The sequence below is a fragment of the Ailuropoda melanoleuca genome, chromosome 1, assembly GCF_002007445.2.
Source record: "Ailuropoda melanoleuca isolate Jingjing chromosome 1, ASM200744v2, whole genome shotgun sequence".
Lineage (NCBI taxonomy): Eukaryota > Metazoa > Chordata > Mammalia > Carnivora > Ursidae > Ailuropoda > Ailuropoda melanoleuca.
This window is the reverse complement of record NC_048218.1, coordinates 66,380,612-66,393,594: the sequence shown is the minus strand read 5'-3', so window position 1 is coordinate 66,393,594 and position 12,983 is coordinate 66,380,612. Positions and strand designations below refer to the sequence as shown.

At 45.1% G+C, this 12,983-nt stretch overlaps 1 protein-coding gene across 20 annotated transcripts in view; it reads right to left on the bottom strand.

Annotated features, from left to right (window-relative positions):
* The window catches only part of KALRN (kalirin RhoGEF kinase), a 641,300-nt gene that overhangs the window by 108,812 nt on the left and 519,505 nt on the right, over positions 1-12,983 (bottom strand). For 3 of the 20 annotated variants that reach the window (XM_034659728.1, XM_034659736.1, XM_034659732.1), the window contains exon 1: positions 8,003-8,263. The exons of 13 other annotated variants lie outside the window; for them this stretch is intronic. In XM_034659728.1, the coding sequence (XP_034515619.1) occupies positions 8,003-8,087 (85 nt within the window). In that variant the 5' untranslated portion in view covers positions 8,088-8,263. Of the gene's footprint in view, positions 1-8,002; positions 8,930-12,983 lie in introns of those variants that run through there. 4 more of the 20 variants (XM_034659721.1, XM_034659716.1, XM_034659726.1 and 1 more) reach the window with 4 other exon arrangements.

Here is a 12,983-nt window from a genome sequence, read left to right as displayed (position 1 = left end):
TCAGTCTGCTGTACAATCTGGTTCTGGAAAGATTTATTTCTTCACCCAAGGCTTGTCCTCATCCCTTTTCACTAAACTTTAAACCATTATATTAAATCAATACTAACAATTGTTGAGTTCAAGTCTTGCTCCAGTGAAACACTTTGCAACCATTAAAAATATACTGGAAGGGTGCCTGGGTGACTCAGTTGGTTGAGCTTCCGACTCTTGGTTTTGGCCTGGGTCATGATCTCAGGGTCCTGAGATGGCGTCCCGAGTCAGGCTTTGCACTGAGCATGGAGTCTGATTGCCCCTTTGCCCCCTCCCTCCCCTTCTGCTCCCCCCACCACTAAAATAAATCATTAAATAAAAAATCTAAAAAAATACACACACACACACTGGAAATGCCTCTACCTGGGAAGATGTTCAAAAGATTAAGTGAAATCAGGTTATAAGGCAATATGTAAAATATAAGGCCCTTTATTAAGGGAGTAAACATATAGAAAAGGACATAGTAAGTAGTTAAGTAGTTGTTTTAGGTGGTTAGGATCATGCTTTAAAAGTTATACTTTTATGGTCTTTTTGTTTGCTTAACTTTTGATTCTTTTCTGTAGTGAGCTTTAAGAGTAATGAGGAAAGTTAGCTTTAAGAGTAATGAGGAAAACAAAAATAAAAGCAAAGGAGTCTTAAACCAGAAGAAGGATGCCACAATTTCCCTAACTGGACCCTGGGGGGCTGTAAAGCTCGTGGAAAATGCAGGGGATTCCTAACTCCTACCCCGGTCTGACAAGTGAAAGTGAGTCATGCAGGGGCCTCCCCCGCTTCTCAAAGCAAGAATCTCCAGGGAAGCAGGATGTCTTCTGTTATAGAAAGCTTTTGCTGGAGCTGGGGGAAGGGGGAGGGTAGAGAGGTCAGGGAAAGTTGGAGAGAGGAAAGAAAAAAGAGCAAACAAACAAACAAAAAAACCAAGCCACCTGGAGGGCTTGTTAAAACAGATCGCTGGGTCTGAGTCAATAGGGCCAAGAATCTGCATTTCTTGCATGTTCCCCAGTGACCAACCTTCAAGAATTTCTGCCTTAAGTAGAGAAGAGAAAGAGGTACTGCATAGGCATGAGACTGAGATCCAAAATTTGTGCAGAAGTGGAGTGTTTGCAATTCTTTTTTATTTTTTTTAAGATTTAATTATTTATTTTAGAGAGAGAGAGAGCACGCATGTGTGCGTGCACAGGGAGGTGGGGAGACGGTAGGGGCAGAAGGAGAGAATCCCAAGCAGACTCCCCACTGAGCACGGTCATGGGGCTCCATTCGGTGAGGGGGGGGCTCGTTCTTACCACCCTGAGATCATGATGTAAACTGAAATCAAGAGTTGAATGCCTGACTGCGATTCTTTTTAACAGTGAGGCTTGGTTCCCCTTTGAATAGGGAGCAACATTATCCCTTTCTCCATGGGAGCAATACGGAGGTTCTAACAGTGGGAAGGCAGACATTGGGAATGTCCTGAGAGCCTGTTACGCCGAGGTGCTGCAGGAGAACACACACATGCTTACAACTAATCCTGCCTCCAAGGAAAGCAGATACCTGGAGGCAGGAATGTTTTATGAGGTTCTGTGTCAATCTAGCAGTAGAAGGGGTTTCCCTTTCTTTCAACTTGACGGTTCCCTCACTGTGGTCACCAGGAAATCAAGAAAAATGCGGAACAACCCGTTCTGTAACTCTGATCTTTGCTCTTTTACCTGGCTGAAGCCAATCTGGCAGCCTTCTTGCTGTCTCCCAGGTGTGACCAGGGCTCCCCTCCTTCCAGGAGGTTGAACACAGAAGGTTGCTTGTCAACCAGGAAAGATATCCTTCATTAGTCACTGAACGCACCCGGGGGAGGGGGGAGGGAGACAAGCTGCCCTTGTCCCCTATCTACAAGGACTACCAAGATACTGGCCAAACCTCAGAACTTTGGGGGCTGCTGTGGGCAGCAGGTGGTGATTTTTATCTAGACAAAAACAGCCTAAAGAAGACCAGCAAAGCTTTGCATATGATGAATATGCAATAAATGTTGGCCCAAGTGAATAGAAAAATGGGTATCATTAGATCGTTAGCCAAAATCAAAGAGCAGCCTAGAACTGGTGTGTTTTTATATAAGGTAGGTTCTCAGGATCTGAACTTTAATACTGGTGTAGTTATGCTTCAGTTCTTGTACCTTGTGTTTTCCCCCAGAGAAGAATAACTCAGGGATGCTTAGGATTCTTGCCAGTATCTTTTTTGGAATGTTCTTTAATGTAACACAGAGATTGTAATACTAGGAGTGTTGTGTGTTTCTTTTTTAAATTGGTTTAATAAAAAGAAGGAAATTCGTATCATACTTTTAGATCACAAACTTTCTTCCCTCACAGTGACGATGCCATAGAATTGAGGCGCAGTTGACAATGGTTTGAACTAAGACCATTAAATTGCGTAGGAATGCAGATTTATGGTATTACCACCCAGAGGACCCACAGATATTTAGGTGGGAGTCCTCTGAGGAGAGGGTCTGTATCTAGAATTACAATTACTATTACCATTAGTAGCTACCTTTTTTTAAATGACCTCATATGCCTACTGCTATGCTAAGCCCTTCACACACATTATCTTAACTAATCTTCACAACAGCCAAATGCAGTCAGCACCATTATGATTCCCATCCCCCAGTACCTAGTGCCGGGCCGGCAGGCAGTCAGCACATAAACATTTGTCAAATGAATTAAAACACTGTGTGTTACATAAAAACCAGCGAAGATGTTCAAAGATAAAATGATAGGAATGCATTTCATTGGTTCATTTCCACCTGAAAGGGTACATATCCAGAAAAGGGATAGGAAAGAAAGGAGGGAAAAGGAACCTTCTGAATTAAATTGAACCCGAAGGGAAAACGTGAACAGATATTTATTAAGAACACGTGCACAAGCTGCTCTGGGACAGACAGAGATGTGACAGTCTTTGCCTTCTGGGGTCTTGGGACAGAGGAGCGCTTCAAAGCAGACCAGGCAGGTCCAGTTCCAAATGGCTCCAGGCAATGCAGTCACCCCCCCACCCCCCAACTGCAGATTACCTACAGTCAACACCTAAATTCCAGTCTAGGGATTGCCTCTACCCTTCTCAGTTGGATCAACCTTGTCTGTGCCCATAGTGGAAAAAGCCACAAGAAGACAATACTGGCACTGAGGAAAGCACAGGAGAAGGGCTCTAGTTCTGACCTGCTACTAAGTAGCTCTATCTCAGTTTCCTCCTCTGTAAAAGAAGACCTGTTAAGTGATCTCTAACTTTCTGTGATCTAGCGCCTTCTGCTGGAGAAGCCCTCCCCTGGGTTTCAGATCCATGCTGTCTCTAGCGCCCTCCTTCAGGAAAAGTCTAGGGTTTGGTCTGAAGGAGAAGGCAGGCCATGCAGCCACTCACTCACTGAAAGAGGAGTGGCACTTCGAAGGATGAGGAATATCTTCAGGGCAGAAGAGACCGGCATCAAGATTCTCAAGGGAACTATCGCGAAGGAGAGTATCAATAACACCTCTCCAGTGTAAGATATGACTATAATAGGGGGCTCAGGAGTGAATCCCCAATGTTCACTTTCATTTTTTAACTTTAAATTCATTTTGCATAAAAATACAGATACAGAGTTTGAATTTTTACCTTTTTATCCCATGTTACGGCTTACCAGCCTGTAGCACATGGAACCATGGGAGTAATGCCTACAGCATTATTGGTGATTGTGGGACCTACAGCCCGTACCGGAGGAGGGATATTTGGCTTCCATTTCCAATTTCCACCTCATCTCAATAAACCCATACACTCCTATTTCTACAAGGGACATACAACCAGCAGTCAGTACTGTTATCTGGGTAATAACTGATATCCTTCTTGCTACTCCCTAGTCAGAGAATCAGATAGGGGAAAGGAAACAGGATTTGGGTTGGGGATGGTAGGTGTGTGTGTGGTAATTTTCCTCATGTTAGGGTATCTCCCCAGGAGGCAGAAAAACCAAGAGGTACACTGGAAAACATACATGCTAAATGGTTGATTCTGTTTTCTTTGTGGTACAGGCGCATACTGGAAGATGAAGAAATAAAAGGATTTTGTGCCTTGAGTGGTGAACTCAATCACTAATAGTGAATGTCACAAGGGCTTCTCTTTGAGGTAACCAGCACCTTTCTAAAGGAACTTGATGTCATGCTTTCACACATTAAATTCAGTTTATAAAATAAGGTGTATTCATTTATAGGCCAAAGAAGAGACATTCACATCGAGTCTTGAGGGCCCTGTGTAGTGATTCTGGGAAAAGGTAGGGGGAAAAGAGAGCTTACAGATGAGGATGACTTGGGAAGCCCCAGAGCCCTTACCCAGGCCCCCTGTTGTCAGTCAGGCTGGAACCCAACTGCCCTTGTGGTGAAAAAGCCATGGGAACGTGATCCCAGCGCCTCCCCTCTCTGCTGAGTCAGTCCGGTTAAGTCACCACTCCTTCCTCTCTTTACCTCTGAGAGGCTCAGAAGCCTGAATTGGGTGCTGGCAGCGTAAATGGGTACACACAATGGCACGTGGGCTTGAGATGCAGGGACAGTGATACAGTAATAAACAAATAAAAATAAACCCTGTGTACACTGTGGAGAAGCAGAGGAGGACAGTAATCAGGCAGGGTTTCCAAGAAGGGACTTTGGTCCGCATACCCGCAGTTAATTACAAGTGGACTAGAAAATTAAAGGCTCTAAAACTGGCTTCCACCTAGCCAAGGTCAGAAAAATGTCTGGGCTCTACGATCTTAGAAGTCACAAACTCCAGTCTGAACACAGAACTTAGCGACCTCCTGGTGATTTCAATTCCTTTTTGTCTCTGAAACAAGGTGCTTTTTAAAAATTTAAGATAACTGAAGAAGAATCCAGAGCTGACCCACTTCTTCAGGCTTAAAGGAAAGTCTAAGTAGCCCGAGCAATCCCGAAACTTCCCACAAAGTATGACATCAATGATTAATCAGCCTTCAGACGCACACATGCTATTAGCTCACGTTTGATCCTTTTTCACTTCCAAAAAGGCAGTTATAAATGTATTTGCTGTCTTTCTTCCTTTTCACCTCATCTCTATTTCCATCCTACCCCTGGTTTTCAGTTTTCCTGCCCTTCAACACCAATTTCAGGGAAAGGAAGAAAGACCCCTTGCATCAAACCCCTTGACCATCCCCATACTCAATAGAATCAAAACCCGGAAGAGACAATAAGATAGTTGCTTTCCTCACTTTTCCAAATCAAAAGACAGGCTCAACTAATTTCACCCACATTTTCCTCAAATATGATACTTAAAGACCACACAGGTACATCACTAAACCTTGACCCTTAACCTCGTGCTAACAATTACACCCACAATTCACCAGAGAAAGTCTAGGATGCCTCACTTGGCTTTGGGTTGGTCAAAAATAGCCAGAACATTCCACTTCCTCTTTTCCTCAGACTTCAGAAGGACTTTTCTCAGACTTTCCTCTGTCCTTCGAATTCTGAGTGACAGGAAGCCAGTTGGGGAAGGTCCCTTGACTTGGGAACCATAGTAGTGGGTTCTGACCCACTAGTTTCAGAGTGCACCTCCTGGAGCAGTAGGATAGCCAAGTTCTCTCAGGAGAAGAGAGGGAGGCCAAACAGCCAGCTGCCTTCATGGAAAAGGGGAAGTTGCCTTTCATTGTATTAAGTCTGTACAACCAGAGGAACTGGTTCAACTGAAAAAGAGAGGCCGACAGTCCCTGGCGGCCAGCCTCTCAGACTTCCCTGAGCCCTTCTCTGTGTTGCAACTGGGCAAGTTTCCGGGGCTCTGGGCAAGGTGCTCAAACTCAGTACAGACATTATCTTTGCAATCTGCTTCCAAATAGAATAGATGCCTCCAGTCTGGGTCGGAGAGTTGGATCTCTCTTCTCTGTTAGAGCAGACCTAGAGAGCCTGGGGTAGTGCCCCATACNGGTGCTCAAACTCAGTACAGACATTATCTTTGCAATCTGCTTCCAAATAGAATAGATGCCTCCAGTCTGGGTGGAGAGTTGGATCTCTCTTCTCTGTTAGAGCAGACCTAGAGAGCCTGGGGTAGTGCCCCATACCTCAGAATCCATCGCCCTGCCCAGCCGAGGCCAAGAGTTCTTCAAAGGATGGCTAACTCACTGCCCCCCATCTTCCTCAGATTTGAGCCCCAACTTGCCATCTTCACGTCTCACATCTGGGAAAGAGTATGGAGGAAAGTGGGAGAAGGTGACTAGGCACCCACCTCTGTTACTCTCCTTTCCCTTTTTAAGCAGCTTTCATTGCCTGGGTCTCTTGCCTCCCTCAATCTTCAGCTGAGGGTCATTGATCTCCTCCTGCTCTGGCTTTGGCTCCTGTAACACCACCTCTCCTCCCACACCCCCTCTGCAAACCATAGAGCCTGCAGCCACCGCTTTCCCAGCCCTGCAGGCTGGAGGCAGGCTCCCCCTCCCCTCTTCCTGAGCCCTGGAGCCGGAGGGGGAGCCGGAGGGGCAGCCAGGGCCACATACAAAGCCGAGGGCTGAGAGACCCCAGGAGAATTCCTCTGCAGGCAAATTGGGGCGGCCACACATCTGGATTCAAGCCGACCGATGCAGGGGCTTTAGAAAAGCACTGCCCAAGTCCCCGGAATTCTGCTTTTTGACAGGAAATGGGCTCCCAAGAAATTCTGCTTGGAAACCCTTCAGCCCTCAGAGCAATCCCACCCACTCAGATTCCCTTTGGCCATTTCCTGCTTCCTCTCCCTTTTAATGTTCCCTTCCTTCAATTCCCAGCCTTGGTTTTGAATGTTTCTGAACTAGACTTAGATTCTGGTGAGGGTCCCTGGCCCCCAAGATTCCTTCTCCATCCTAATTCTGGCTTTTAGAGCTGGCCACCACACAGTTCCAGGCTGTTCTAATTAAATGCAGAGATCGAAAGACTAATGCTGGCATTATGAACTGTAATGACTTGGGAAAAGGTCCTTCAGGTTTAATTAGTTGTTGTAGCCTTATCTCAGCTCTGGGTGAAGAATTTGTCAGGGCTCGGCTCTGTTTGTGGCGTAGATGATGATGATGGTTACTTGGATGAAGTTTATTCATCAGTAACTCAGAGAGAAAGTTCCATCAGGACTTTGTCAGATGAGGATGAGGACAGAGACTGGGGCATTGTAAATGGGGGTGGAGTGGAGAGGTCCAATAGGTGAAATTTAAAAAGGGCAAATGTCAGGTGAGAGGCTATATTCTCACTTCTAACCACACAGAAACAAAACCTCTTTTCCCCCTCTCTAAGCTGAAGTGTTAAAGGGATAGGAACAGCTTTAGGAACATACGGGCACTCTGCCTAAGAAGGGCTCCATTTCTTTTTCAGGAGAGGCTCCACAATTGATACCCTTCTTTCTGTGACCCTTCTCACCATCTTGTTTTGCAGGCTGATTTTGGGGAAATTAGTCGCTTCCTGCAATCTCCTCAACAACATTAAAATTAGCAGAATAATTAAATACAGCCCTAATTGGGTACATAGAGAGTTCTTGGTTAATTAATGAGCCAAGCTCCGGCCCAGAGCTGCAAACCCAAGCTAGCCTGCAAAAAGCCCAAGCAGAGAAAAGCCCGCTCCAGTCCCCGAAGAAAATTGTCACTTGGCAAAAATAGTTCCTAGTGTAGAGACAAGTGTCAAACACATTCCTATAGCTAGGAGTCACTCGCTAATCCCTCAGCTGAGATCCGTATGTAAATGAGAGCAGGGGACTGCGACTCGGCCACTACAGGGACACACAGCCGCGGGGGGGGGGAGCTCCCCGCCCCCCGCAGGCTGGCGTCCTGACATCCAAAGTCGCTGACAAGTAAGTAACTGGGATGCCAAACTGCAGCTCGCCATCCAAGTCAGAAGCTGACCGCGAGCGAGCCCGCTTTCTGCTAGGGACACCGACGCGAACGCGGGGCCCAGCGAACTCCCTGGGCCGCTCCCCACCCCTCCCGCCTACCCCGCCGCCCGGGCTTGACTAAAAGACTGCGCGAAGGCCGACAGCCACTCACCTCTGCACGGGAGGCAGCAGCAGCACTTCGCGAAGAGCCACCCCACAGAGGGACCTCGGGTGTAAGCGCGGTCGCCGCCCTTCATGCTGCCGCCTGGCCCCAGCGCTCCGGCATGGCCCGGGCCGCCAGCAGCGGGTGGGAGCGCGGCGGGCAGGAAACTTCAGCGCCGCGGCCGCGAGCCAGTTCCCGCCCTCCTCCCGGCCGGACCGCCGTCCTCTCCCCGCCGCGCGGCCGCCGCTCTTTCTGGGAGCCAGAGCCACTTTGGGGAGGAGGGGCGGGGTGCCGGCGGGGAGGGAGGGCCTCAGGGGCGGAGTTCCAAAGTCCAGCTGTGTGCCGGTGTCCCCGCCGGCAGCCGGGCTGTGGCCGCCGGGGGAGCGCTGCGGGCCCGGCCTGGGGTTTGCACAGACTCCGGCACACAACAGGTGCTTCTCCTTGAGTGCAGCTTCTACTCCTCAGCTTTGGCGGAACATACACAAGCAGAGGCGGCCAAAGAGGCGGGAGAGGAGCCGATTTAGAGGGCTCAAGAATTAATAATGCTTTCTCTCTCTAACAGATGCGCCCTCTCCTTCCCCTCGGTCTTGGAGCATGGACTGCTTCCTCTGCACTGAAAACACCTTCACTTAACTCTTTTCTTTCCCTCCTTTTACTACTTAATGCTAATGATGATAATAGCGCCTGAGTGTTTATAGGCTCCTGGCCTATAATGATGTTGTGCAAAAGCACTCTGGATATTTGAAATCAAAGCTGTTTTGTTGCCTACTAACTTTTGGACTTCAGGCATCTCACTTCGCTTTTTTGATTGACAAATTCCTCATTGAAAAAGTAAATAAATAAAAGAAAGAGAAAGAATTGTTATGTTAACAGGATTGTTAATAGGATTTTAAAAGACAGATGCATGTAAGTACCTGTTAGACATTTAATAGTTCCACTTGGGTGAATGCTTACAGAGAAACTCCAAACATCTTACTTATGGTGGAGGAAGACTTCCGTTGACCATCTCCCCAACCACGCCCAGTAGGTCTATCATTCCTTTCCTCATAGCCCTAAGCTTTTCTTTTAAAAATATTTTTCATATTTCAAGGACACACTCACATCCCTCACTTGCACCATGAAGCCCACCTGAATCACATCCGCTGGACCTCCCTATGAACCACTGTGTTTATCACTCACAGGTCATCTCTCCCATTCTTTTGCGTCCAGATTTAGGAAAAAGGGGTTTCTGGAACCATACCACGCTCATAAAGTAAAAAAGCCCCATGGAGCAGAAAAAAAGGTAAGTATGTGAAAGGAATAAAAAAAACAGAAGTTGATCACTCAGGTAACCAATTCCCACCTGTAGGAAAGACAGCCACGGGCCAAGCCTTTTAGGAGTTAACCAGGATTTAGGGCTTCCTTTCTCAATTTGAACCATGTTTAGATCTAGGTGTTGCAGCATCTGCCACATGGTTGGAACACAGCAGATGCTCAGGAAATAACAGCAGCACAGCTTAATGAAGAACAGTAGTTAACATGTATCGAGCATTTATTTGTGCCAAGCCGTTTCCTAATCGCTTTCTAAACATTGACTCATTTATGCACACATACACACACAAAACTCTTAAAAGGTAGCGTCCTCTTTTATAACTGAGGAAACTGAATGAATGAACCATGATGAGGCTTTGATGGTTTAAGTCTAAAGAGAAACTCTAAAAAGCTTCCCCCATAGGAACAGTAGAACCTAGAGTCAAAATCTCACTTCTAGTTCTGCCACTGCCATCTCCCTGATAGGCTCTCCTCATAAGGATTATATGAGACTCTCATTGCTGGGTAGGAAATGTGCCCCTGGTGCTCCACACACAAAATAGAGAAATAAAAGTTCAAATTGCTCATGCAGCCCGCACTCTGGATCTCTGATTTGCCAAACATCCTGACTGTGGTCAGTCTCATCTTGTCAGCCTGACTGAATTCAGGATCATAGTTATCCTGGGTTCCAGTTCTGACCTGTGGCAACGAATACATACTACTGTCTAGTTCTCTCTTCCACGTCACCAAAGACAAAAGCCATTTTGTTGTCCTTACCAGCCCAGAGCAGAAAATTGGCTAGGACCTCAGCTCTTCTAAAAGTGAGCTTTATTTGCCTGCAATCCACTGCATGGGGGCCATGATACAAGAATCTATATTTAGTCTAGCCACCTAATCCACCTCTCTGGATACTTTTTGGGACATGCTGACAGAAATTGAAAGATGCTTCAAAATTGGTAACCACTTACTTTTTCACTTAAATCTTCCTTCTGGGCCTTTGTGTTCAGGTAATGCTGACCACTTTTCTGTCATGATCCTTTGCAAAAGGCAGATGGACCTCCCTATGAACCACTGTGTTTATCACTCACAGGTCATCTCTCCCATTCTTTTGCATCCAGATTTAGGAAAAAGGGGTTTCTGGAACCTTCTGGAACCTCAACTTGCAGAAACTGGCTTGAGTCTTTGTGGAAGATCCAGCCTTTACTTCAGAAATCAGAGTATGAGTAGACCCTAAAGTAGTCTTAGTTTCTATGAAAACAACCCATCAGGCATGTTTCCACAGGTCCTTACAACTTGGGAATCCATCCTACTCTCAAAGGTATAAAACCATTAGGACCACCTACCCATCTTAAGTTGATATGGTCAACACATTTTGGCCATCCTGGAGATTCACTCAGTGGTTGGACACCAATAACTCTAAGTCCCATTGCCATCCTCATTTGCCTTCCAGAATGAAACCAGTGATGTCTACAACCCAACAAGGAAGTCTTGAACACCACTGGGACACTGACCGACTTATTCAATAATTCAGCAAATACTTATTGAATGCCTACTTGTGCCAGGTTCCGTTCTAGGTACGAGGTCTACATCAGTGAACAAAAACAATCCCAGTCCTTGTGGAGCTAGTTGCTAAGACAGACTCACCATGAATGTGAAAGAAAAGGGAATCAACATCAGATATGTGACCAAGTTTTGAGTTGAGGGATTTAAGAAAATAGATGCCTGATTCTTCTAACCTGCATCTAGATGTTTTATGTTAATGTCCCCAGGACAATTTAAAGGGGATGGTAGGGCAATGGTTATTAAACACAGATGTTTATAGAATCACCAGAGAAGCTTTTNTTAAGAAAATAGATGCCTGATTCTTCTAACCTGCATCTAGATGTTTTATGTTAATGTCCCCAGGACAATTTAGAGGGGATGGTAGGGCAATGGTTATTAAACACAGATGTTTATAGAATCACCAGAGAAGCTTTTAAAAAATCTAGGCATTCATGTATGAAAAGCTCACAGCTAATATATTCAGTGGTGGAAAACTGAGAGCTTTTCCCCTAAGTTCAGGAACAAGACAAAGATGTTCACTCTCAACATTTTTATTCAATATAGTACTGGAAGTCCTGGCCACAGCAATCAGACAAGAAAAAGAAATAAAAGGCATCCAAATTGGTAAAGAAGAAATAAAACTTTCACTATTTGCAGATGACATGATACTATATGTAGAAAACTCTAAAGACTCCACCAAAAAACTATTAGAACTGATAAATGGGGGCGCCTGGGTGGCACAGCGGTTAAGCATCTGCCTTCGGCTCAGGGCGTGGTCCCGGCGTTATGGGATCGAGCCCCGCATCAGGCTCTTCTGCTATGAGCCTGCTTCTTCCTCTCCCATTCCCCCTGCTTGTGTTCCCTCTCTCGCTGGCTGTCTCTATCTCTATCAAATAAATAAATAAAATCTTTAAAAAAAAAAGAACTGATAAATGAATTTGGTAAGGCTACAGGATACAAAATCAACATAGAGAAATCTGTTGCATTTCTATGTGCATTTCCAATTGCACCCAAAATAATAAAATACCAAGGAATAACCCTAGCCAAGGAGATGAAAGATCTGTACTCTGAAAACAATAAAACACTGATAAAAGAAACTGAAGGTGACACAAACAAATGGAAAGATAATCCATATTCATGGATTGGGAGAACAAATACTGTTAAAATGTCCACACTACTCAAAGCTACCACAGATTTAATGTAATCCCTATCAAAATACCAGCAGCATTTTTCACAGAGCTAGAACAAATAAACCTAAAATTTGTATGGAACCACAAAAGACCATGAACGGCCAAAGCAACCTTGAAAAAGAAGAACAAAGCTGGAGGTATCACAAACCCAGATTTCAATATATACTACAAATCTGTAGTAATCAAAGCAATATGGTACTGGCACAAATACAGATACATAGATCAATGGAACAGAAGCCCAGAAATAAACCCATGATTATATTCAATCAATCTTCAACAAAATAGGCAAGAATATGCAATGGGAAAAAGTCTTTCAACAAATGGTGCTGGGAAAATTGGACAGCTACATGCAAAAGAATAAAACTGAACCACTTTTTTACACCATACACAAAAATAAACTCAAAGACCTAAATGTCAGACCTGAAACCATGCAAATCCTAGAAGAGAACAGAGGCAGTACTTTCTTTGACATTGGTTGTAGCTACATTTTTCTAGATATGTCTCCCGAGACAAAGGAAATCAAAGTAAATCTATATCGGGAATATATCAAAATAAAAAGCTTCTGCACAGCAAAGGAAATAGTCAACAAAACAAAGACAACCTACTAAATGGGAGAAGATATTTGCAAATGATATAGCTGATAAGGGGTTAGTATCCAAAATACATAAAGAACTTAATACAACTTAACACCAAAAAACCCACAAATAATCCAATTAAAAAATGGGCAGAAGACATGAACAGATGTTTCTCCAAAGAACACATACAAATGGCCAGCAGACACGTGAAAAGATGCTCAACATCACTCATCATCAGGGAAATGCAAATCTAAACTATGATGAGATATCACCTCACACTTGTCAGAATGGCTAGAATCAAAAACACAAGAAACAACAGGTGTTGGCAAGGATGTGGGGAAAAAGGAACCCTTGCACACAGTTGGTAGAAATACAAACTGGTGGAGCCACTGT